The sequence below is a fragment of the Vulpes vulpes genome, chromosome 8 (genome assembly GCF_048418805.1).
Source record: "Vulpes vulpes isolate BD-2025 chromosome 8, VulVul3, whole genome shotgun sequence".
Lineage (NCBI taxonomy): Eukaryota > Metazoa > Chordata > Mammalia > Carnivora > Canidae > Vulpes > Vulpes vulpes.
In genome coordinates, this window is record NC_132787.1 from 1968114 (window position 1) to 1992305 (window position 24192).

Consider the following 24192-nt stretch of genomic DNA (forward strand, 5'->3'; position numbering starts at 1 on the left):
CACGCAGTGGATACTCAAGAGAAAAAAAAAAAAAGTTGTTGAATTAATGAAGGGCGCATGCTCAAGGAAGAAATCGCTAGAGTTGTTAGGCCAGTCCCCAGATCCTGTGTTTCAGACTCAAAGCCTTATTCTGTGTGGGGATCTGGGTGGCACTGAGGATGGTAAGGGCCTTCCACCCACAGATTCATTCACCAAGAAAGCCAACAAACTGGCCAGCGGGAGAAGAGGCCTGGCCAAAGGGAGGGCATTGGGCAAGCACCTGGGGCAACGCCGGCCCCAGCCTCACGCTGGCCGAGGGGGAGGAGGTGGGAAGGGAGGGCAGGAAGGGAAAAGAGAAGACACGTGTTGTACAAAACATGTTTTCATCACACCCTCCCTGGGTGCCCTGGCCTCCAAGCTCCGATGGCACTTCCATGCCTTAATGATGTCCCTGGGGGCTGTAGCGTAGCTCCCCCACCGCCCACAGACATCTGCCAGCCACCTCTGAGCCTGGCACAGGACGGCCCCCCCAGCACCAGAGTAGGCATGGGATGCTTACCCATTCAACAGTCCGCTGGCTAGTGGGGACAGGGGAGGGTGCTACTTGGGGGTCTTGAGGCAAAGAAGCACAGTCAGGGCAGGTGGGGCAGGTGTCCTGTCCTCACAGTGTCCCCTTCTGGTCTTTGTGATGAGGGAAGCAAAGGAAGCCTGGTCCTACGGCCCCCAAGACATCATTTCTCCAAGTTGCCAAGGTGACCCAGTGGAACAACCACAAACAGAGCACAGGCTAGAAATAGGGATGACAGAAGGGAAGAAGAAATGAGGGGAGTTCTCTCCACGGCCTCCAGCTAGCAGGCCCCATCCCAAGTCTCACCCCGGAATCCCTGGGCAGAACACCGATTGCCTTTGCCTCGCAAGAGGGACAGAGGAGGAAGTCTGACCCCCTCACAATGCCCCACTTCCCTGATCCCCAGTCTGCTCGCTTTTTGTTTTGACTTCGGAACAGACCCCAGTCACTGGGTCCCGGGGAGGGCGGGGGCGGAGGCGATCCCGAGGGGAGGGACCGGCTCAGGGCGGGTCTTCCTGGGCATCGCCCCCTGGCCAGCGTCCTTGGCTGGGGACAGAGCAGGCCACCAGAAGGGAGGAGCCAGTTACCAAAGACGGATGGATGGACAAACACCCACCAGAGACAAAGACAGAGGCAGACAGACAGACAAACCAAAACAAAGAGAAGGGCAGACACAGATGGAATTTTGGAGCTGCTGACCCTTTCCAGCCCCCCACGAGTGCTCAGCCCCCCCTTTAGCTTCCCTGTCTCCATCTGCTGCCCCAGCTGCACAGTCCTAGAGCTCTAGCTCTTGACCTCGACCAGCCCCTGAGCCCCTTTAAGAAGGAGAGGGGGAAAGTGCAGGGAGAGGAGATACCCAGCGGGAAGAGTGTCGGGGGGGTGGTGCCTGGGTGTGTGTCAGGATGCCCGGCCCAGGGCCAGGGAGGGAGTGGTGCCCTCGCCCGGTCATGAGGACAGGAGACTCATTCACTGTAAACCAAGTACAGATGTGCTGGGACGGGGAGGGGGAATTAGGGCCACATTCGCAGACCGCAGTTGGGCTGGCCCTCCTCCCGCCAGCCACCAGGGCAGGAGGGGTTAACTTTGCAGCCTCCTGGCAAGATCCCTGCCACACAGGCGGGCGCCATCCCACCCCAGCCTGGATGCCTGGGTCCAACTCCCCGACACTTGCCCCTCCCACGCTGCTGAGTGCTGCTCCCAGGGTAACCAAGCAAAGTCAACAGCAGCCAGGCCACCTGGGGACGGGACCCTGGAGTACCTATTCCCAGCTCTTTCCACCCCTGGAGTGAAAGGGAGGGCCTTGTCTGCACCCCCATTGACGTCTCCTGTTCTCCTGAGATGGCCGCAGCACGCCCCTTCTTTCCCCCTCTCCATCACCTGACTCTGGCTACCAAGGGCGGCCTTTCCTAGGGGGGAGGACACCTGGCCCCCAGGGGGGTGGTGAGGACGGAGCAGAGTAATTTCGGTACGGAAAATGTGATGACGTGATCGGGAGCCCACGTCCCCAGTGCTGGCCACCCTGGGAGTGTTACTGGGGAAAGGTCCTTGGGGTGCGTCTCTCCGGCCCAGCTGGGCCCCCTTTACTGCTCTCCTTCTCTCCTTTCTCACCCCCACCTTCGATCCCCGTGGGAGTGTTTGGGGTCCACGCACAGAGCCAGAGCGTGGACTTCAGGCCCCTCCTTTCCCCTCACTCTATCCGCGGTTGATCGGAGACAAACCCTGGGTTCCCAGGGTCCGGCGGAGAGTCTTGGTGGTCGGCGTCCCCGTGTCCCACACCGACGCTGACCCTGGGCAAGCTCGCTCATGCACACCCCGAGTCAACAACACTCGTGGCGCATCTACCAGGCAAGCAGGCGCTGGTTGAGGCCGACACACACCCTCAGCTCGGGCTTTCTCCCTCACACCCAGCCCGAGGCTCCTCCCACCCGCAGCCACAGTTCCTCCTGCCCTCCTCACCAGCCTCTCCCTCTCCAGATCCAAGCCCCAAGGTGGAGGCGACACTGGCAGCCAGGGACCCCGGCCCCCTCAGCGGGTGAGAGGAGGAGGTCGCCCAGCCCCGAGCCTCAGCACCCGCACCCCCCATCCCACTCGTTAGGGCAGTTTGCTCCTGGCACCGAGGACCACCTGGGACAGGCCTGAGGAAGTGGAGCCCCCCAGGGCCTGCGGGGGAGGCTAAGCGAAGGGTAAAGACGGTGGCACCGGGGTCATGCCCTGGGGCATCACTGCGGCGCCTTGGCCTCCCCTCGGGAGGCAGCAGAGCCCGGCCTGGCTCAACCACGCAGCCGCGACAACTGGCCAGTCCCCTCGATGGCAGGAAGGGGAGAGGTGCCAGGGCAGGGTGGCATCCCGGGCCACGCCGAGCGCTTGGGCCAGCCTGGCCCGGCCTGGGGGGGGGAGAGCCGGGAGGGCAGGGACCCAGGCGTCCCGGGCCGCCCCGCCCCGCCCCCGGCCCCGGGGCACCGAGGAGGGAGCCGGGCAGGGGCAGGCGGCAGGGGAGGGAGGAGCGAGGGCGGGAGGGGGAGGAGGGAGGGGGGTGGGGAGGGAGAAAAAGAAAGAAAATATTTTCCGTGTCCCCGCCTGCAGAGTCAGTGTGCGGTTTGGGAGAAAATGTGTCGGATATTTTGGGGCGGTCACGTGGGCGGGCGGGCTCCGAGAGGCCCCGGGACTGTCCCAGCCTAGAGCCCGCGCCCCCCCGGCCCCGCCGCCGCGGCCCGACCCCGCCGCATCCCGGGGCGCCCGACCCGCCCGGCCGGGCTCGGCCCCCGCCCCCCGCGCAGGTGAGCAGGGAGCAGGCCGGGGCGGCGGGCGGCGGGGTCGGGCCCACGCGGGAGCTGCGGGCGTGGAAGGGCCGCCCTAGCCGTCGGCGGGGTCCCCGGAGCCCGAGCGGCCCCAGCGCCTCCTCCCGGCCGGGCCGTCGGAAGGGCCGGAGCCGCCAGGCCCGGGGCGCTGAGCTCGGAGGCCGGTGGCCTGGGGGGGGCTGGGGGCCCCAAGGCGCGGCTCTGCATCCCGCCCACTTGTCCGGCCCGGCCCGTGTGAGTCTTGGCCCCCTCTGGGCCGGGAGTCCTCGCCCTCCCGGGGAGCCCAAAGCAAAGGGGGGAAGAGCAGGAGGGCCCAGCGGCGACCTGGGCACCCCCCTGACCGGCCTCTCTGTCTTCACCAGTGACAGCCCAGGTCCCTCGGCCGGACCCAGAATGTAGGAGGGCATCTCTGCAGGTGGCCGGAGGGTAAGAGAACCAACGCCTGGTTGGGGGGGACAGGGGACCCCCAGGAGGAGGAGGGGTCTCTAGGGCAAGAAGCTGAGATGACCGTGAGTCCAGGGGGGTGCAGTCCCTCAGGTCTGAGGCTCCTGCCCTTGCTGTCACTCCTCAGATGCTGAGTTGGAGTTGAGGACCACAGGAAGTGTCCCGTATCCTTGAGGCAAGGAGAGAAAGGAACGGGCTGGGGGGCAGGGGGCAGTGTGTGCAGGGTGCCTGGAGCTTGGGTATCCCAAATAGACACACACACACACACACACACACACACACATGCACATACACACACAGGCGCATGCATGCTGTAGCTTAAAGCCTGGTAGGAGTACAGGGCACACACCCCCGCCCCGGCACACCCCCACCCCTGGCTCAGAAAGCCACCTAACTGGCACCTCCAGTTCCCCCCTCAGCCCCACCCTGCCCGTGCCCTCCATTGCCCACACACATTCCACTGGCATTGCCTGCCTGCCTGCCTCCTGGGCACTGCCCCTCCCTGGGGCCAGTGGGGTGGAGGGAGGGCACCTGGGGATGAGAGGTGGAGACTCAAGGGTCTGGACTCCCCCAAGGGTGGCACAAGGCCAGGGAAACCCAGGCCACCGCTGCCTCCTGGGGAGCAGGCTGGGGGCCCAGGCTAGAGCAGAGGATGCCTGGGTTCTCCGCCCAGGCTGGGGATGGGGTCATGGAAAAAGGTGGTCGTGTTTATACAGAGGGGAGGGGGGCAGCGGGTGGAGAGCAGCCGACAAGAGCAGCTTTGTTCCGGGCTCTAGAGCGGGCAGGGCGGCCTGGAGACGCGCCCCCCCCCATCCGGCAGCCCCCTTCATCCATGCCCTCCCTCAGCTCCACCTCAGCCCTAAGAGAAGCAGCTTTGTAAGGGCCCCTTTACCCGAGTCAGCCCCACCTCCATCCGAGGTGGCATCTCTTCCTTCCACAGGTTCCCCAAAGAGCCAAGGCATCTGGGGCCCTAGCGTAGGATTCCCTTTTACTCTGTACCACTGTCTTCCATCCCTTGGTCCCTTCCTCCACCCTGGACCTAAGACCTTCCCTTCCCCTCCCAGCCAGGGCAGGGGAGCCCGGGCTCAGACACAGAGGACTCTGTCTCCTTCCCCTCTCCATCAACACTCAGGTCCCTTCTCTGAGGCAAAAGAGAAGCAAGCCCAGGGAGAGCTGGGCTGGCCTTCACTCACTGCAGCTTCACTCCTCAGTAAGGACCAGGAAGGAGACTGAGCATCCCTCTCTGGGACCCCGAGGTCCTCTTGCCCCACACCTGGAAGTGAGAAGCAAAGACGCTGGGTGCCGGAACCAGAGCCCGGGGGCCTAGTCGAAGGCAGTCTGACGAAGATGGGGGGGCTCCAGTAGCTTCTCATCCTTGGCATCGGAGGGGTTAATCTACCTGGAATGTGGCCCAGCCTGTTGAGCTATGGCCCAGGGGCCTCTGGGGCCCGGACTCCTGGCTCCACCTGGGCTTAACTAGGGATGAGGACTTGAGGGACTAGGGGAAGGAAAAGGAGAAGGACCCTGGGGGCGTGGGACTCAGCCTTTTAAGCCTGGGGAGACACCGGGCTGAGGAGTTTGAGGGTACCAGGGGTATGCATGATGCTCGTGAGGAGCAGGGGTTGCTTCACGCATCAGGCCTGAGTGAAGGGCGGTGATGTTGGGGTCCGAGTTTCTGTAAGCTCCACGACAGCCTACCTTCAGGAGTTTGAAGGCCAAGGTAGATGAGAGATAGGAAAGAAAAAAAGGAAGGAAGGGAGGAAGGCAGGCAGACAGGCGAGCTGAGGTACAAAGATGGAGAGATACGGATCCTAGAAGCAAAGACGGATGGAAAGAGATGCAGAAATGCCTGCACGACCCCTGGGCTGCCCACCCCACGGTCTATATCTGTTTCACTCCCAGTCCTCTGTCCCTCTGTCCCTCAATCCATGATGGTTCTGGCTGCTAGAGGAGGTGCCTAGGCTGGGGTGACTCCTTCCAACTCCCCTAGAGTGGGTGGTTCTGGGCCTCCTGGGAAAGTCAAACTTTCCCTTGTCCGAGGAGCATCGGGAGAGAAAGCACCTGCCCAGCCCTGGTGCTTTCCCGTTTCCTCTCTCCCTCCTTGTCTCTCCCTTCTCTGACCTCCAGTTAAAAATCTCCTGGGGCAGGCTACCCTTGAGGGAGGGGAGGCTGTCTGGGAGGGCTTCCTGGAAGCAGAGGGTTCAGAGAAGACGGAGAAAAGGAGATGGGGAAGTTAAGTAAGGTGAGGACCAGGAGAGGAGCTGCTCCCTGGCATCACACCTGGCACACAGCGGGGCCTCCATTCCTACCTGTGGGTTTGAAGGAGAGTATGCAAGGCAGGTTAGGATGTGAGGGACACCTGCAGACAGAGATAGAACTGGGAGGGGAAACTGGAAGAGGGGCTATTGAGGAAGACGGAGCCAGAAGGAAACGGTGAATACAAGAGAGCTATGGAGGAAGAGAAGGTACAGAGAGAAATAACACGAGACACACGTAGCATTTAATATGTGCCCTATATTATTTTAAACACCTTACATATGTGAAATCATTAAATCCTCACAACCACCTTATGCAGCAGGCCCTATTATTCCCAACTGACTAATGAGGAAACTCAACTCGGCAAAGGGAGATTAAGTAACACGCCCAACGTCCAGCTAGGGAGTGGTGGGGGTCGATTCAGGTAGCCCGGCTCCAGTCCGTGATCCTCATCACTGGACCACAACTCCTCTCGAGACACGTAGGGCCTCAAAGTTGTTACTTCAGAGATATGTTAGCTTTCCCCAGAGTGGTAGGGAGTTTAAATAGTCTTAATAGTCTTCTCTCTCTTTCTTTTCTTTTCTTTTCTTTTCTTTTCTTTTCTTTTCTTTTCTTTTCTTTTCTTTCTTTTTTTTCTCTCTTTTTTTTAATTAAGTAAGCTCTACGCCCAACATGGGGTTTGAACTCCCAGCCCTGAGATCAAGAGTTTCACGCTCTACCGACTGAACCAGCCAGGCTTCCCCAGAGTTCGAATCCTGGCTTCACCACTGAGGGCCTCGTGACCTTGAGCCAGTCACTCAACTTCGGTTTCCTCCTCTGTGAAATGGGAATCATAATTCCTACTTCACGTTTCACAGGATTGACGTGAAGGTTAAGCCGAGTGTCTAGCACTGTTGTGTTCAAGGGTCCCTTCTCAACTTAGGGGTCCTCCCCCCCCCCGCCCCGGAGTCCTAAGACCTGAACTAGTTTCCCCTTCCCTGGAGAGTTTTTCTCAACCTGCCTAAGCTCCTTCCCCTTCCTGCCATGTGGTGGAGGCCCCGGGCCAGGGCAGCACAGATCTTAGAAGCCTGGAGGGAAAAGGCTCCAAGGGGGTGAGGGCCGCGGACTCGGGGCCTTAGGGTGACCGGTCTCTTATCCCTCCCTTTCGTCTCTTTCTCCCTAGGACTCTTGGAGGCCCAGTGGGCAGGCCAGGAAGGGCGGGCACGGAGCCTCCCAGGCTGGGGCAGTGGGCATGGGCGGGGGCTGCGGCTGAAGACCTCCCCCGCCCCCTGCAGACCCCCGGGGATTCGGCCTCCCTCACCGCAGCTGCCATGGCCACCAATAAGGAGCGACTCTTTGCGGCTGGTGCCCTGGGGCCTGGATCTGGCTACCCAGGGGCTGGCTTCCCCTTTGCCTTCCCAGGGGCTCTCAGGGGGTCTCCACCTTTCGAGATGCTGAGTCCCAGCTTCCGGGGCCTGGGCCAGCCTGACCTCCCCAAGGAGATGGCCTCTCTGTGTGAGTCTCAGGGTCCTTGGGGATGAGGGCAGGTGGAAACAGTAGGCCATTGTAGAGGGTGGGTGCTATAGAAAAGTTGGTGGTACCCCGGTTAGCACGGCTGGCGGGGTCGGGGGTCTGATCTAACGGAGGAGGTGACAGGGGTTGCAGGAGGGGGTTTGGACTGGTTTGCAAATGACAGTTCTCCTGCCCAACGTGCCTACAGTGTCGTGGCCATAGTGGCATCCTGAGTCAACGGCAGGGGGAAGGCTTTGTATGGGCAGCCAAGGGTGGGCCTGGTGAAGTCTGAGGCTGTGTGCCGCCGTGGGTCTGGGGAAGCAGCCCGGGCAGTGGAGGAGTCTGGGAGGCCAGTCAGCCGCCTGACATCGAGAGGTGAAATTGTTCTGAGTTAGGGACAGGCAGCACGAGAAGCAAATGAAATAGTGCCAGGTGCCCAAAGACGTGTGGGGTCAGGGAACCCTCCTGCTGGTGCCGGGGAGGGTGGACGCGGCTGCAGAGAAGGTAGTAGCTCTTGCACCAGAAGTAGTCTGGGGGAGGTGCAGGGGGTGTTCCAGAAGCATCCTCTCCTCCAGCCATGTGGGTTTTCGACTCCTCCCCTCCCTCTGGGTCTGGCCTGGTGCCCACGTGCTGTGCAGATCCCTACTTGTTCCTCAGGCCTGCCCTCTCCGGGTTAAGCCTTTGAGTGCTGACAGCAGACAAGCCTTAGGCCTCTCCTCTTCCCTCTGGATCCCCTTTCCTCCTACTTCGTAGTTGGTCTTCTTGATCCAGCCATTCTAGGCCTGGGTGCCCATGACCTAGAGGGCCGGGCTGCTGGGTCCTGCGGGGCAAAGGGGCAGCATGTGAGCAGGTGTAGAGAGTCCTCACCTGGAAAGAAGGGGAGGTGATAAAAGGAGACGCACAGAGAAGGGCAGAAAACCAGAGGCGTAGAGACAGGGAGATAAAAAGAAAGACATCCTTTAGAGCTCCAGGAGCTCAGGGAGAAAGAGGTGGGAGAAAGGGGGCCGTGCCTTCGGGGGGCACTCAGGGGGCTGTGTGGGTGTGTGAGGGGGTGACCAGATGGGGCTGGCCGTTCTGCTGGAAAGAGTGTGCTCGTCTGGAGAAGGTGTGTGTGTGCAGACCATGTGCAGTTGCGTACGTCCAGCATGTCCTCGAGACTCTCCCCGCACGCACGGAATTCCAGTGCGTGCAACAAAGAGTCAGTGTGAGGAGGCGACATTTAATAGGGCTGCTGACGGTGTGTCTGGTGCTCGTGAGACCGGCCCGTGGTGTGTCTGTAGACCAACAGGGGATATCTGGGTGGCACGCAGGTGAACAAGAGAGCACAAAGCCCCCCTTTCTGGAAACCTCAGCCCAGCCGGGCTTCCCCTACCTCATTTACACCCCATGAATCTGTCCCTGAGTCTGGGGAGGTAGGAAGAAACCACCCTCCCCCGTGGAAGTACTGCTTGCAGAGAACCATTCAACTTGGTCCCTTGGGACTTGGTTTTCCCAGGTTTGGGAGCAAGGAGGGAGAGGAGGAAAAGGATGGTGGTGGGGGAATGCTGAGAGCCAGCAGCCAGGTCCCCAGGGAAGTCCTCCTCTGCCCTGGACACACTGGGATCAAGGTCAGGGATGGAAGTAGTAAGGTCAAGGCAGGGGAAGGGGTCACCCTGGGCTCTATCCCCTGGAGGCCACCCTGAAGGAGGGAGACTGAAAGGAGAGATCCAAGGGAGGAGCCAGAACGGGGCAGGTAGCTGGGGAGGGTGCGGCTGCTGGCAGTGGGGACAGGCCTGGGCAAAGAGGTGCTGGTGGGGTGGGGAGAAGGGGAAGGCTTGGGTCCAGACAGCCTGCATGGGAGTGGGGCATGCAGCACCCAGTGGTAAATGAGAGGGAGGAAGAGGGGAGAGGAGGGGATCCTAGAGGCTGGGAGACCTCCCACAGCGGGAGAGCCGCCGAGGGGTGAGAGTACAGTCTCTCATTTCTCTGACCCCGCTGTCCCTCCGTGCCTGGGGCCACCCAATGGAGAGGGCTTGGAGGCCTGTCTGATGCCAAAGCCGCACTCACCTTGAGTCTGTGTCTCTCTCTTCACCCCCCCTCCTTTAGTCTATGGGAGGGAGGGTGGTCCATGAAGGAGTCTGGAACTTCTCCCTGAGGCTGCCTCCTGGATCCTACTGCTGGGTCCCTAGCACCTTGGAGACATCCACGTTGAGAAGGGAAAGCTTGCTTCACCTCTTGGGGTTCTCCAGGGGCCTGAGTGGGTAAGGCAGGCATCTCAGAACCGTGTGGTGGGAGGGGAGGGGGACGGGGAGGGGGGCATGTGCTGTGGGGGCAAGCGCAGGCCTGTTTGCACGGGAAAGCAGAGGGGGGTGTGTGTGTGTGCACGTGTGCCGCTGGGTGTACGCGCTCACACGTGTCCGCGAAAGCCCGAGTCTGTGTCCCTCTGCGTCTCTGTGTTTAGGAACACGGGTGTGCTCTGTTTGCTTTGTCAAGACTGCAGGGAACAGAGTGGGATGGGAGGGAAGGGAAGCCTGGCCCTCTTCCCCCTCTTAAGGAGGCTGTCTGTGGTACTGAGGACCTAGCCCTGTGCATCCTCTGAGCTTGGTGGTGACAGTGTCCCTGGGGCAAGGAGCCCAGGCTGCACCAGGCTAAGTCATGGAGAAACTGAGGGCAGGCTGGCACAGGAAGAAAAAGAGTTCTGCTTGAAAGAAACTGAAAAAGACAGACTCCGAGACCTAAAGGAGGTGACGGAGAGCTACCCAGGCGGTCGGTCGGCACGGCCAACAGAGGGAACCCAGACGCTGGGAGAGGAGGCGCCAGAAGGAGCAGGCGAGGGTAAGGGTGGCGAGCGGGCGGCAGCGAGGCCTCCTCCAGGAAAAAACCCCAGCCGGCCGCCTCCTTCCCCTCCCCTCCGGGCTCCTCGGCTCGGGCTCCAGCTCCAGGCCTACACAAACGGGGCTTTGATTGCAACAGGAAACCTCTCCGGCGGGGGGAGCCGGGCAAGCCGCCGCGGCTGGGGCCCAGGCTGCACCCCCCTCTCCCGGCCCCCTACCCAGTCCCAGCCCCCATCCTGCCCAGCGATGCCTGCACCCCTGCTTTGGGCCCCGTCCCTCATTCACACCTCCCTTCTCTCTTTGGCAGCCCCTTCCTCCAGAGACCCCTCCCCGCTGCCCTTCAGGTGGGACTCTGAGTTAGGACTTACCCTTGGGGTGGGGCTTCTTGCTTTGACAAGCCCCCTCTTCACCTTTCTGGGGGAAGGTTTTGGAAGGAAAGGAGAATTTAGCGTGAGGAATTCAGAGCCAGTGATCCTCCACCCCATCCAGAAGGTGGCAGGAGGGGGGAGCGGGGGTGCGGAGGGGTTAGCTGTTCCTCCCTCCACAGCCCCTCGTTGGCCAAACTCATCCTTTGCCAGGGTGGTCGAGGCTCTGAGGGGTGACCTGCAGGACTCTGGGCGCTAAGGGCCTTGTTAGAGGGGGAGGGGTGCGCTTCTCTTTGCCTCTGGGGTCTTGCCTTTGTGGGGCTCTGGCTGGGAGGGGTGAACCAACCGTGGTGGTGGGGATCACAGATTGGGGGGGTGAGTCAGGCAGCAGCCCCCCCTCGTACTCCCACCAGGCTGGTGGAGAACATCTGGTTCCCATGAAATGCTAGAAGGCTAATGGGTCTAATTGCTGCAATAAGGGCTGGGGGGACTTTGGGGATAAGAGGGGGCACTAGGTTCCCCCATCCCCTTACCTTCTCCTCAAGGCTGTACTAAGACCGGCTAGAATGGGGGGGTTGGGGTTGTCGGGAAGGGCGGGCCTGGCACTGTCCTGCCTCCTCCCTTCTAAGGCCCCCTCTCCCCGCAGTGCCTGGGAAACACACAGATGGGGTGACGAGGAGTGGGGTGCATCTGGTGAAGAGAAAGGGGGGCTACTGAAGACTCATGACTTCCTGGAGCCCTCCACCCCCCCTCCTGTGCCCCATTCCCAACCCCCCTCTCTGTGGCCTGGCCACTTCTGGTTCTAATTACCAACCAGGCAGGCCTGACTTAATTGGGACCTTTCAGATTTCGGAGGAGGAAGGGGGTGGTGGTGGTGGTGGTGGGGGTGCCTGAGAGCCTGGAGTTGACTAATCAGAGCTCTTTCCCCCTGGTTTTGGGGGTACTTCCCATTTTATAGTTAATTGATTTTTTTTTTTTTTTAACGCTGCCCAGATTCTGATTCAGAAATCTATCCTCGCCCTCCCTTTTTTGGTGTGTGGGGGTGCTGGACTCAGAAACTGGGCATTCGAGGAGGCAGGGAAGCTCTGGCTGGGTCAGAAGGAACAGGCCTTCCCACCTGGGCCGCACTTCGCCCCCCCACCCCGGCCGGCCCTGCCCCCACTCCGCCCCTCCCCCCCCCTCCCCTCCCCGCCTGCCCCTCCCTGCCCGCTCTGGCACCCCTTCCTGCTCTTTATTCTTCCAAACTGGCGCCCCCCGCCCGCGGCACCCCGGTGCGCCCCCCTCCCCGTACAGGAGATTCTTAGAGGAGCGCGCCCCGCCCTGGCGCAGCCGCGGGGGGGGGGCGGGGGTCGGGCGCCGCTCCCGCTCCCCGCCGCTCCCCCTCCCCGCTCCCGGGCGCTCCCCGGGGGAGCCGCGCTGACCGGGCCGGGCCGGGCCGGGCGGGGGCGGGGCGGGGGCGCGGGGAGGGGGCGGCTTCCGGGAGTCGCGGCCGCGGGCGCTGTCCCGGGGCCAGGGTCCCCGATTCGGCCGGCGGCGAGGGCGAGCTCTTGACGTGGCCCGGCCCCCGCCCCCCTCACCCCTGCTCCGCCGGGCGAGGGCGCTCAGTGCCCGGAAGGGGCCGCCGAGGGGGAGGGCGCCGCGGCCGCGGGGGGTGCAGTGGCCCCAGGACCCCGGGCCGCCGACCCGCAGTTGCGGCCGAGGGGCGCGGCGCCCGGGGGCAGCGGGCACGGGGCGGCCTGGGGAGGGCGCGCTCGCCGGGGCAGGCCCGGGGGGCACCGCGGGGGCGGCCGGGGGCTTCGTGCTCCCGAAGCGCGGCGGGCTCGAGGAAGGGGACCCGCGGGGAGGCGGCCCGGGACGCGGCCGGGAGGGAGACTCGGCGGCGCAGGAGGGGGCGGGGGACGCGGCGGCGGCGCTGGCGACGGCCTGGGCGGGGCGGGGCGGGGCCGGGTCAGGGGGAGGTGAGCGCGCCCGGCCCCCCGCCCCGAGGGGGGTTCCCGGAGAGTTCACGGCGGGAGCGCGCCCGGCCCCGCGACCGGGGGCGGGGAGGACGGGAAGGAAGGAGGCGGCGGCGCGCGCCGAGCCGCAGGAATGTACGCGGCGGCCCCGGAGCGCGCGCGGAGGGGAGCGGGGCGGAGGGAGGGGAGGCGGGCGGGGAGGAGCCAGGCCTGGGAATGAGGGGGCGGAGGCGGTGCAGGTCCCCGAGCTCCGGAGCGCGGCGCGCGGGGAACCTCCATGTTGCCCTCTCCGCCGTCTCCCCGACACCCCTGCCTGCACCGACTTGTGTGCAGAAAACGCAAAAGGAAATGCGTGTGCTCGGTCCCTCCACTGCTTCCCCCCCATTCCCGACCAGGGCACGCGCCCAAGTGCAAATGCGTGCAAAGCCCCGGGGCGGTGGAGACGGAGCGCCTGCTAGCATCCCCCCGAGCTGGAGGTGCCTGCACAAGCGTTTGTGCATCTGTGGTTCCATGCGCGTGCAGCTGCATGCACGCGCACCGCTGCATATTTGCAAGTACGCGGTGCCTGCCTGGGTCAGTGCATGCACGCGTGTGGGTCTCGGCCGGCGCGCGCGCCGGGCGCGAGTGTGTGTAAGTGTGCGCTCCACTCCCAGCTCCGCTCCTCTCGGTGCCCGGCCCCCTTCGCGCTGCAAGCCCCACCCCCCACCCCTCCGGGCTTCGCTTTTACAAAAGGTCTCCCCAGTGTTCGCCGCCGAGGCGCCCAGAGTGAGCCGGACCGCGGCCGCTGCGGCAGCCCTGGCTTTGCGCCCCGCCCAGTCCCTTTCCCCTGCTGGGGATCCCCCTCTTCCCCGCCCACCCCTTACCCCCCATGCAGCCTGGCGCCCTATGCTAGCCCTCCCCCTCCCCCCCTCCAGGAGCGGGGCGCCGCCGGGGGAGGAGGGGGAATCGGCTGCGGGTCCGCGGTGTTCCTAGCACCCAGCTCCCCTCCAAGCCGGGTCGCGATGTACGACTGCATGGAAGCGTTCGCCCCGGGCCCGCGCCGGCTGTACGGGGCGTCGGGGCCCGGGGCCGGCTTGCTGCGCAGAGCCGCGGGCAGCTCCTGCTTCGCCGGACTGGAGTCTTTGGGCTGGCCTCAACCCGGCAGCCTGCAGTGTAGGTACCGGAGCTCCGCGGCGGGGTGCGGGCTGCAGGGGAGGCCGCGGCTCGCTCTTTGCGTGTGTAGACGCTGGAAGTGGGGCGCGAGCCGAGACTCTGCCCCCGTCTGTGCGAGCGGCGGGTGTGCAGCAAAGAGAGGTGCTGGCCCTTTAAACGTGGGGACCTCAGCGGCTCCTTTGGGTGTGTGCAGTGGTGTTTGGAGCGCGTGTGGCTCTCGGGGTGGGTGTCTAGCCCGGAGCTGCGGTTGATGCCGCCCCAGGATTTCCGAGGATGGGGAGGGAGCGGGGTGCTCCTGCAGCTCGCGCCCGGGGGGACGCGGCACCCAAGGCCGTGGGTGGCGTTTGTAGGCTCCAAGTGGGAAGTTGGGAGCGTGAAAAACACTTGCAGAGCGTGTGAACCCCTGGAGGGTGCAGCCCTTACGTGGGCGGTGTGGGCGTGGGCGTCGGGGGTGCCTCGCCCGTGGGCCCCGACGGCGTTGGCAGGTCCGCGCGGGGGGCGCGAGCCCGGGGAGGCGTGTGCGCTGCGCGGCCTGGGGGCCGGCGGGGTCGGGGAGCGCCGCGCACGAGGAGCGCCCCGGGTGCGCCCCGGCGCCCCTCCCCCGCCCCGAGGAGCCGCGCTGGGCGCTGCGTGCGGGGCAGGGACCCGGCGGGGGGGGGGGGGGGCTCGCCCCAGGGCCTCGACCTCCAGCTGCGCTCGGAAAAGCGAAAAGTTGAAGGCGAAGTCGGCTTCGGGGGCGGGGGCGGGGGCGGCGCGGAGGAGGCAGCGGCAGGGAGAGTGGGAGCCCTGGGTCCCCGAGTATCCATCCTCCCCTCCCTGTGAAATGGGAGATGCCAGGCCTGGGGCCCTGGAACCCCCGTGCAGGGCGGTAATAAAAAGCTGCGGACTGAGAGGCAGTAAAAATGAGGTCCAGATGAGAGGCGGCTTTGAAGCTGGGCCCGAGCCCCGGCGGGGGTGGGTGCGGGGAGGGGCCGGGAGGGGCGCCGGGAACACCCCCGAGTCCACCGGGGCTGGGAGCGCGCCGGGAGCCCGGGGCGGGCGGGGCGGGCGCCGGGGGAGGGCGCGCGCGGGGTCACCGGGCCGCCAACGCGCCCGCTCGCTGGCTCCCGGCTGCGCTGTTTACGACAGTGCTCGGCGGCCTTTTTTTTTTTTTTCCTCTTCTGTTCTTTTTTTCTTTCTCGGTTCTTTGCTTTCTGCATTTCCTTGCTTTTCTTTCTTTTTTTTGGCCTTCTGGTTCCAGGGCAGAGCTGCTCAGATTTATCAGCAGCTCGGCCCGGAGACTGGAGGAGGGAGGTGGCAACCGGGAGGCCGCACTTTGGGGTGGGGTGCGGCAAGAATTAAAAGTGTGGCGTTTATGGGGTGGAGAAAGCATGGAACTGTTAATACTTTGCACCAAATCCTGGTGAATGCTTAACTTTCCTTTCAGTGCCCAATAGGAAGGGGAGTCGGGGGTATGTCGGGAGGGGTGCTGAGGGGGAGAGACTTGCCCGGGAGGGGCTTTTATGGGGGCTGGGGCCTCTATTCAGGAGCCTGGCGGTCCCTGGGACTAGGCTGGCAGTGTGTTTTTGCATTTCAATTTGGACCATTTTGGCCTCTAGGGTCTTGGTGGGCTTCAGGCCTGCTCCCCACACTTCGAGAGAGAAAGCAGCTTAGACCCGAGTCTAAGTCAGGGAGGGAACGAGCTCCCTCGTGCAGGGGCTACACGCTGTGTTCGCGGGTGTTTGCGGGTGTCCTGGTGCTGCGCTCGCAGGCCGGTGTTGCTGTGGTCGCTGAGCTGCGCTCCTGCAAACGCGAGCTGGATGTTGTGTGGCAGCTTCAGGACGTGTGCACCCACGTCCACGGAGTGGCTGGGGCGGGCGTGTTCCGCGGTGCCAGGGGCCGCTTGGGGTGAAGGAGCCCGTCGGTAGCGCGTCTGCCTCTGGGCCTCGCGTGCTTGTTGATGTGTGAGAGCGTCTCCGAAGCGGTGTGTGTCGGATTGTGAGTCTGGGCTTCTCAGCCCTGTGCCTCGCAGCTGGGAGCGTTTACAGCCGGTTATAAAGAGTTTGTTTGAAGCTCCGCTCAGCCTGGCCAGGAATTTCCTCAATTTCAGCAATTTGGGCTTTAAAAGGAGAAAAACCTAGAGCCCACCCCCCTCCTCCCCAGCAGGGGCCCCTGCCTAGCCTGGGAGCAGCCTCCCGACGGTGGGGACGGTGGGGACGGTGGGGACGGTGGGGACGGTGGGGTCTGGGACCAGGGCTGAGAAGGGAATCTGCGCAGGCTTGACCAGATTAGCCTTCTTGTGCGCTTCACCCCCAGATTGACTGCCCTGGGGGGCTCAGGGGGCAGAGCGGTGCCCAGAAGGGGTGACGGCAGACAGGAAGGGCTGTCCGGGGCCTGCTCCCTGCGGCCCCCAGGCCGTAATTGCCCGGCTCTGCCCCAGCCGTCGGGCCGCACCCAGGCCCTTTCGCAAGAGAGGAAATGAGGCAGCGCTCTGCGGGCAGGGCGGGCGGCAGCGCCGGCTGAGCACCCCCCTCCGGCCGCGGGCAGCCCCCGTGCCCTGCTCGGCCCCCAGGAGGGCTCCCCGAGGCCGGGCCTGCTCCCGCGGGCAGAGCGGCTTGGGCACCTCCCCCCACCCCGCCCGTCGCGGGGAATCTCACTCCGGCAGGATTCTTATGCTAATGCGGGAGGGCTCCCCTCCTGGGGGGTGGAGCTGGCCCGACCCCGGCCTCCGGGCTGCCTCCGGCCTGTGGCGGCAGGGGGCGGACGTCGGACCAGGTGGGCTGAGGCCGCTTAGGAGGAACCAGGTCTCCCAGGTGGGTGCGTGGGCCGCTCCCCAGGGAGGGTCTTAGCGCTTTCTCGCCTTGACGTGGGCCCCCTAGGTTTGTCGGGCGCCAGGTCCGACAGGTTGAGTAGTTCCTAGATCTTTCCAGCCTCTGAAGATCAGCTACAGACCCGAAGCCCCGAGTCAGGAAGGGCCTCCTGAGCAGCCCCAGGACCCCTCTGAGCCGCGATTGGGAGTCTGGGGGGCACGTTTCGGGGCGAAGTTTGGAGGCTCAGAGTCCAGCGCCAGCTCCCCTCCCCCACGGGCCGTTTACCCACCGGCACCTGACTTTCCTGCTTTGCTACACCCCCAACCGCGCTACACCCCCAGCCGCTCTGGACCTGAGACTCTGAGCAGATACCTCCGTCTTGCCTTCCCCAGCTTCTCCGAGTCGCCGCCCGGCCACCTCGATCTGGTCAGGGGACCCGAGAGCCTGGGCTCTGCCATCAGCTGGCAGGGTGGCACCGGGCTGGCCACTGCCCTCTCCTGGCCTCCGTCCCTTCAGGTGTAAAATGAGGATGTTGGATATCCTCTAACCTACTTTCCTGTGTCCCGTGTGCTCCACTGCCTCAGTGCTTTCTGGGGAAAAGGACCCTGGCAGCTATTTGGGGAGTGGCCGGAGAGGGAAAAGCAGGGGGATTATCTACCCCGTATTACTTGGGAGAAAACGAGGTCCCCTGGGGCCCACTGAGTACCCCAGCAGGTCGCTTAGCCAGGCGCTAGCTATGGTGGCCAGTACTTGGCCCAGATCTGTTGCCTCATAAAGAGAATGGTGGGGGCTAGACTATTGGGTGGACCGGCGGGACAGGCAGTGATAAGGAGTGCAGAGCCACAGCCCATAACCCTTCCAGCTGCCCACTTTATAGCTGGGGAATCTGAGGCCGGGGACATTACCATCCAGGGTGGCCTTGGCCTGGAATTTGGGGAACTGAGCAGGATCACGAGGGCTCAGGCTGGCACTGTGGTGCAGGGAGATGGCCAGGCTGCAGGAGGTGCACTGATGGTGGTGGCTTGGGGCTTTCTGGAAGTATTTACTCTAGGGCTGTACGAGGACTTGAAGTCACTGGTGGGGATGGTGTTGTCACCCCTGAGCCAGAGGGAGAAGTAGGGATGGGGTGTGTGCTGTGAGGACGCCTGGAGATCGGAGGGGTCCCGACCCTCACGTCACTGCTTCCCCCTCAGCGGTGGAGACTCAGAGCACTAGCTCAGAGGAGATGGTGCCCAGCTCGCCCTCGCCGCCTCCACCTCCTCGGGTCTACAAGCCGTGCTTCGTGTGCAATGACAAGTCCTCTGGCTACCACTATGGGGTCAGCTCCTGTGAAGGCTGCAAGGTGTGTGAGTAGTGGGGGTGGGAGCATCGGGCCTCTGGTCCAGGTGGGGGGGAGAGGCTCCGAGTGAGCAGCTATTCCTGTGGGGTGGGAGGGGCTGCTGCCCATGGAGGTGGCTCCTACACTAGCTCAGGCCGGGGCAACCCTGCAGGCCTGTGAGAGGCTGGTACTCCCGGCAGCCTGCTTCACTGCCCACCCCCACCCCCAACTCCAGGGCTTCTTCCGCCGCAGCATCCAGAAGAACATGGTGTACACGTGTCACCGCGACAAAAACTGCATCATCAACAAGGTGACCCGGAATCGGTGTCAGTACTGCCGGCTGCAGAAGTGCTTCGAAGTGGGCATGTCCAAAGAAGGTGGGCCCCGGGCCTGAGCGGGAGCCTCCTGTCCTTGCGGGTCATGGCTGCCTTCTCCCCACTGACCTCTGAAACCTGGCCTGCCCCGGGGTGCTGCCTCCACCCTGGCCAGGCCTGTGTGGTCAGTGCCATTCACCCGGGAGGCCCCACCCCTTGGGTTCTCCCTCTCAGAGCTTAATCCTTCCTGTGAATGAGTGAAGGGGGGTCGCTGGCTCACTGGGCCCTCTTTCATATGGGAAGGTTGTGGGGGCTTGCCGGTCCCTCCCCAGCTCCCAAGACTGAGCCTGAGGTGGATCTGGGGCGCCCCCCCCCTCCCCTGCGCCATTGTGCTGCCAAGGCTATAAGTGGATATCCTGCCGCCTGCATATCCTGCCCCCCCTCCCCAGCTCCTGCAGGGTGACAGGAAGGGCAGGATGGAGCCAAAGGGCTTGGGGAGGGAGCAGGGGCTGCAGGCCCTGGGTGGGGCTGGAGAGAGCCAGCCTGGGAATGGGAGCTGATGTACCAGCTAGGGAAACTGAGGCAGTGATAAGGAGTGGACACGTGACAATTGGGGTGAGGGGGGTACCAGAGGGAGGTTCTGAGGGTCCTGACCCTCTCCTTGCGCCTTCACCTTCAAGCTGTGCGGAATGACAGGAATAAGAAGAAGAAGGAGGTGAAGGAAGAGGGGTCGCTTGACAGCTACGAGCTGAGCCCGCAGTTAGAAGAGCTCATCACCAAGGTCAGCAAGGCCCATCAGGAGACCTTCCCCTCACTCTGCCAGCTGGGCAAATACACCACGGTGAGTCCGGCGAGGGCTTTGGGGACGAGGTCGGGGTTGTAGGGGGTCACAGTCCAGTGCAGAGGGCAGAGCCTGGGGTCTGGGCAGAAGGAGGCCTCAGCTTGCCTTCCGACCTGCCCTCCCTAGAACTCCAGCGCAGACCACCGGGTCCAGCTGGACCTGGGGCTCTGGGACAAGTTCAGCGAGCTGGCCACCAAGTGCATCATCAAGATCGTGGAGTTTGCCAAGCGGCTGCCCGGCTTCACGGGGCTCAGCATTGCAGACCAGATCACTCTGCTCAAGGCCGCCTGCCTGGACATCCTGGTGAGTGGGGGCCTGTCTCCCGCCACGCCTGCCCCCAGGGGAGCCCAAGGAGTTGTCCGCACAAAGATTTCACTGTCTTCCCCACCCCTGTCTGGTCTGGGACTCCCCGGATCCCCTCTAAACCTGAGGTGGGTTCTTCGGGTCTTACCCCCACCCCAAGACCTGCTCCTGTACTCCTGGACGCCCTGCGTCCTTCCGACTTCTCTTCCCTCCCCAGCTTCGGATCCTCCACCCCCACCGCCCTCCCCGCGCCTCCTGCAGGTTGCCCTCCTTCGTAGGTGCGCTCCTGCCCAGATGCAGCACCCACCTCTCCCCCTGCCCACCTCTAGATGCTGCGGATCTGCACGAGGTACACCCCAGAACAGGACACCATGACCTTCTCCGACGGGCTCACTCTGAACCGGACCCAGATGCACAACGCAGGCTTCGGGCCCCTCACAGACCTCGTCTTTGCCTTTGCTGGGCAGCTCCTGCCGCTGGAGATGGATGACACGGAGACAGGGCTGCTCAGCGCCATCTGCCTCATCTGCGGAGGTGCAGGGGCGCCCCCTGGCGGTTACTCGGGCTCCTCCCCCCACACCCCACCCCGGCCCTCTGACCAGGCTGACCTCGCCCCTGCCCCCTGCCCAGTCCACAGACCTCTCAGGCACAGCCCTGAGCATGACGCAGACAGGGGGTGCAGAGCAGAGGGAGAGCAGAGGAGACCCCATGTAACTGGTGCACCTGCACCAGATAAGAGGGGTCCGGGCAGGAGCGGTTTGCCAGAGGGGAGAAGGTGCAGGGCTCGGGGCAGGGGAGGTGGCCTGGGTAGGCTCCCGAACGACAGGCAGAGGGCTGATGGGACAGATTGGGGGCCCGGGGGGGCCCTGGGGCAGGGTCTGGGATTCGGCCGCCTGTCACCGTCTCCTTCCCACCCCTTTCTCTCTCACTGCGCTGTGCTTGTCCCTGTAGACCGCATGGACCTGGAGGAACCAGAAAAAGTAGACAAGCTGCAGGAGCCGCTGCTAGAAGCCCTGAGGCTCTACGCCCGCCGGCGGCGGCCCAGCCAGCCCTACATGTTCCCAAGGATGCTCATGAAGATCACGGACCTCCGGGGCATCAGCACCAAGGGTTAGTCACGAGGGAACCTCTCCTCTCTCCTTCGGGACCTGCTGGTCTCTCAGGTCAGGCAGGCGGGTAAGCAGAGACCAGAACAGAGAATCAGGCGGTCTACGCTGGAACCCTAGGCCTGCCGCATGCTCGTGGGGAGACTTCGGGCAAATTCCGTCACTGACTGAACCTTGTTTTCCTGTTTATAAGCGGGGCTATACGTGGACCGACCCCCTCAGTTACTGTGAGGGCGGAGGGAGCTAACACCACGGCTTAGAACTGCTCAGAATTAAAAATTCCTCCGGGCGCCTGGGTGGCTCAGGCAGTGAATCGCCGCCTTCCGCTCAGGTCATGATCCCAGGGTCTGGGGATCGGGCCCCACGTTGGGCTCGGTGCTCGATGCACAGTCTGCTTCTCCCTCTCCACTGCTTATGCTCTCGTGCTCTCTCTCTCTTAAATAAATGGGTGAAATCTTTAAAAAAAAAAAAAAGCAGTCCGTCGGTTGCTGTAGCCGCATTTCAGGTGCTCAGTGGCTAGTGAGGATTGTATTTTACGAAGCAGATAGTTCCATCATCACAGAAATTTCTGTTGGACCGTGATGGTTCAGAAGGATGCTTGGCAGGTAGGGGTTCGGTACATGTCGGCTGTGATTATAAAGATGAGTAAGAACAGGCTTGGGAACCACCGGCCGGCCGTGGACATGGAAGGTGGGGTGGGGTGTGGGGGGGTGCACTGGCAGCAGGCCCGGTGTGACCCTTGAGGAGACCACCTAAAGGATGGGATGGGTGGGCAGCAGACTGGCCGAGGAGGCAGGCGGGGTGGCCCCCGGGACCCCTGGAGTCAGGAGACGGTGGCCTGGGACAGTGGTGGCAGGCTTGTGCCGGGAGCCCCCTGGGGGGGAGAGGTTGGGGAGGTGGCCTCAAGGGGGCCTGGGCTTCTGCTCCCCTGAACCTCTTTGTCGCTCTGTCACAGGAGCAGAAAGGGCCATTACCCTGAAGATGGAGATTCCGGGCCCGATGCCTCCCCTAATCCGAGAGATGCTGGAGAACCCCGAAATGTTTGAGGACGACTCCTCGCAGCCTGGCCCCCACCCCAAGGCCTCTAGCGAGGATGAGGTTCCCCGGGGCCAGGGCAAACGGGGCTGCAGCCCCCCGCCTGACCAGGGCCCCTGACTTCCCCTGCCGTGGGGGTTGGGGCTCCAGGCAGCAGACTGACCATCTCCCAGACACCGCCAGTGCCCGGGGGAGGACCTGCTCTGCCCTCTCCACCCCTTCCAGTGAGCTCCTTGTTTTTGCCAAAGTTTCCAGGGGTGCCTCTGTGTTCATCCCCTTCCTGCTCCAACTGGCTCCCTCTCCAGTCTCGGGGGCCTGCCCTGTTCCCACCGGGAGAGAGGGCGGAGGGGTGAGCCTCAGTGTGGACTCCCAGATCTCAGCACTGCCCCTCAGACCCCAGGGTCCTGGGCTCCCCGGGGCAGGAGGACGACCCTGCCGGTTCTACAGCCCCCTCCTTTGCCGGGTGCTTAGGCCTCTGGGAGCCAACAGGAACACTAGAGACCAAAAAGGGGACGTAGGGGGAGGGCTGAGCCCACCCTCTTGCCCCGGGCCTTGGTGCCTCACGCACCTGCCGGATGCACGCTGCCCTCTGTGCCCCGTGGTTGCACCAGGTCGGGTTGGGGCAGGCTGGGCCCTGCATTTCTCTGGGGGCCAGAGGGTGAAAGGGACAGATGCAGGTCCACTGGGCACGGTTTGCTTGGGCCCACAGTTGACCTTGTGGCCTCCGTTATGAGCCCCTCCCCCAGCCCTGTCATGTGCCTTGGGCTTCCCCTGCCTCCCATCTCAGCCACCGGGGCAGGGACCCTCCTACACTACAGAGGGGCCCGGGGACCCCTCTCCCCCCCTAGTGCCTTCCCCCCCTTGATCTCCAGAGCAGCTTGGCCCAGGGAGGGGGGGTGGGCGCTGCTTAGCTGATCCTTCCCTGACCCAGAGGAAACCTCTATTTATTTATTAGCTTTTGTTTACACCCTGGACTTGACCCCTTCCTCCAGGGGTCTTGGGAGGGGGAGCCCAGGGCCCCTGTGACCCCTCCCTTCTTCCTCCAATCCCCAGTTTGTATTTAGCTGCCAAATAAGATCCCCACTGGCTCCCCTTTTTCTCTGGGGGGTCAGGGTGCTGTCTCCTCCCCTCTGTTTACATCTCCCCTCCACCCCGCTGTATCGCATATTGCTGAGTTTTCTATTTTTGCAAAATAAAGTGATGGAAACTCACGACATGTGGCTCCCTCTGGGAAGTGGTAGGGGCAGTGACCCGGCGAGGAAGGTGAGCTCCTGATCTGGATTTTGCAGCTTTCCTAGGAAACCAGGGAAATGGGGATGAAATGCGCCTGGGTGAGGATGGAAGGAGGGTGGGGAAAAGGAAGCCCACAGGGGCCTTCCTGGGTGTCTGGGCCTCCCACAGCCACCAGGTGTGGTTCTCAGATTGGACCCTATGGACCTCTGGGATGGTGTGAATGGGCCCAGAGGTCTTTAAGCTGCCCCACACCCCCGGTTGTGTGTATGTGCGCCTCTGCCCTCTGGGGAGGGGGTTCATTGAGGCTGCACTTGGTTCTCATGAGGGTCTCTGGGCCCAGAGGAGAAGAAGCACAGCTTGCATCTGAGTTACAGTGCTTCTGTTTTACACCAACCCTTTCCCATTCTAGGACCCCACTATTGCCTTGGAAGTCCCTCCCTCTGTCCCTTCTGACCCTTCACCCCATGACCCCACTGTTACCTTCTGTCCCAGTATCTCTGCTTGCCCCTGTGTGCCTTACCTCTGCAACACCCCATCCTCCGCGCACTGCCTGTGGCCTCTACCCCTGTGCCCCTCGCCCTCTGCGACTCCCCCTCCACACCCCCCACCTTCTTCCCTGGGGCAGCGCCCTGCCTACCTTGTGCCTGGCTTTCTTCACCGATGATGATCTGTGCGTGCGAATGGGAGAGGGAGCTTGAGGATGTGGGAGTAGGAGAGAAGAGTAGGGAAAAGCAGAAGAAGAAAGTGAAAGAGGCTCTGGAGGAAACCACAGGGCCTGCTCAGGGCCTGCGGGGAAGGAGGGGTCATCGCCATGGTAACCCCTCCTGGTGGGGGAAGGGTACGAGGTAGAGGTCGAGGTCTGGTGGGCTGAGGCCGGCTGAAGAAGCCCCCCAAGCCCCAAGGGCTCCCCTGGCCCAGCCACTCCTCCAATCCGCCTGCCGCTCACTCACACCCACCGACAGGTGGGCACTGGCCTAGGGGCCGTGGCTTCTCGGTCCCTGCTGCGCCCAGGGGCCCTTCTGGCAGCCGAGGCCCACCTGTGGACACAGATCTGCGGGCCGGGTGCTGCTCCAAGCTCCGTGGCCAAGCGTGAGGCCGGGGGTCGGGTCCCCATCCCCCGGCCTCTCCCCTTCTCTGCTCCGTCCCTGCCTGCGCCGGCCTCGCCCGTCCCCAGCTCCCGCACCCGGACTTTCTCAGCCTCTCGCTGCTCCCCATCTTCCTCAAACCCCGAGCCTCTTCCCAGGCCTCGGGTGGGCCGGGTCCTCTGGGGAGCCACTGACATGTGTCCCCTCCTTTAGTTCTCCGCAGCGCTCGGTTCCCCCAGAGCCGGGAGACGAAGGCGCAGGAAGGTCAAGCGGCTCGGGATGGGCTCGGGGACCGGGCCGGGATGGGCCGGGATGGGCTCGGGCGCTCCGGCTCCACGGCCCGCGGG

The 24192-nt window shown here is 63.6% G+C and overlaps 1 protein-coding gene and 1 long non-coding RNA gene across 7 annotated transcripts; one reads left to right on the forward strand and one right to left on the reverse strand.

Annotated features, from left to right (window-relative positions):
- The first annotated feature begins 3197 nt into the window (after positions 1–3197).
- Positions 3198–22738, forward strand: RARG (retinoic acid receptor gamma). Of its 6 annotated transcripts, XM_072765192.1 has the most exons (10): positions 3198–3324; positions 3708–3771; positions 7208–7539; positions 17804–17952; positions 18164–18305; positions 18923–19083; positions 19210–19386; positions 19716–19920; positions 20338–20496; positions 21448–22738. In XM_072765192.1, exons 3-10 carry the CDS (start codon positions 7356–7358, stop codon positions 21645–21647), a joined length of 1377 nt encoding a protein of 458 aa, XP_072621293.1. In that variant the 5' UTR covers positions 3198–3324; positions 3708–3771; positions 7208–7355; the 3' UTR covers positions 21648–22738. The 6 variants fall into 6 exon arrangements, with proteins under 6 accessions (XP_072621293.1, XP_025856183.1, XP_025856185.1 ...); XM_026000398.2 differs by lacking the exons at positions 3198–3324; positions 3708–3771 and adding an exon at positions 6705–6915; XM_026000400.2 differs by lacking the exons at positions 3198–3324; positions 3708–3771; positions 7208–7539 and adding an exon at positions 9763–10350.
- On the reverse strand, positions 6284–10802 carry LOC140599865 (uncharacterized). The gene is made up of 3 exons (XR_012002852.1): positions 10718–10802; positions 9583–9768; positions 6284–8356 (listed from the first exon to the last, which is right to left on the reverse strand). It is a non-coding gene; the product is annotated as an uncharacterized lncRNA (long non-coding RNA).
- Positions 22739–24192: the final 1454 nt, after the last annotated feature.

Excerpts from the sequence above, each read along its gene's own strand:
- RARG (XM_026000396.2), top strand. The coding sequence starts at position 13,251 with ATGCACGCGTGTGGGTCTCGGCCGGCGCGCGCGCCGGGCGCGAGTGTG. Across the intron at positions 13,822-17,803 it reads TCAACCCGGCAGCCTGCAGT|CGGTGGAGACTCAGAGCACT; the intron begins GTAGGTACCGGA and ends CTTCCCCCTCAG. Across the intron at positions 19,084-19,209 it reads AGCTGGGCAAATACACCACG|AACTCCAGCGCAGACCACCG; the intron begins GTGAGTCCGGCG and ends TGCCCTCCCTAG.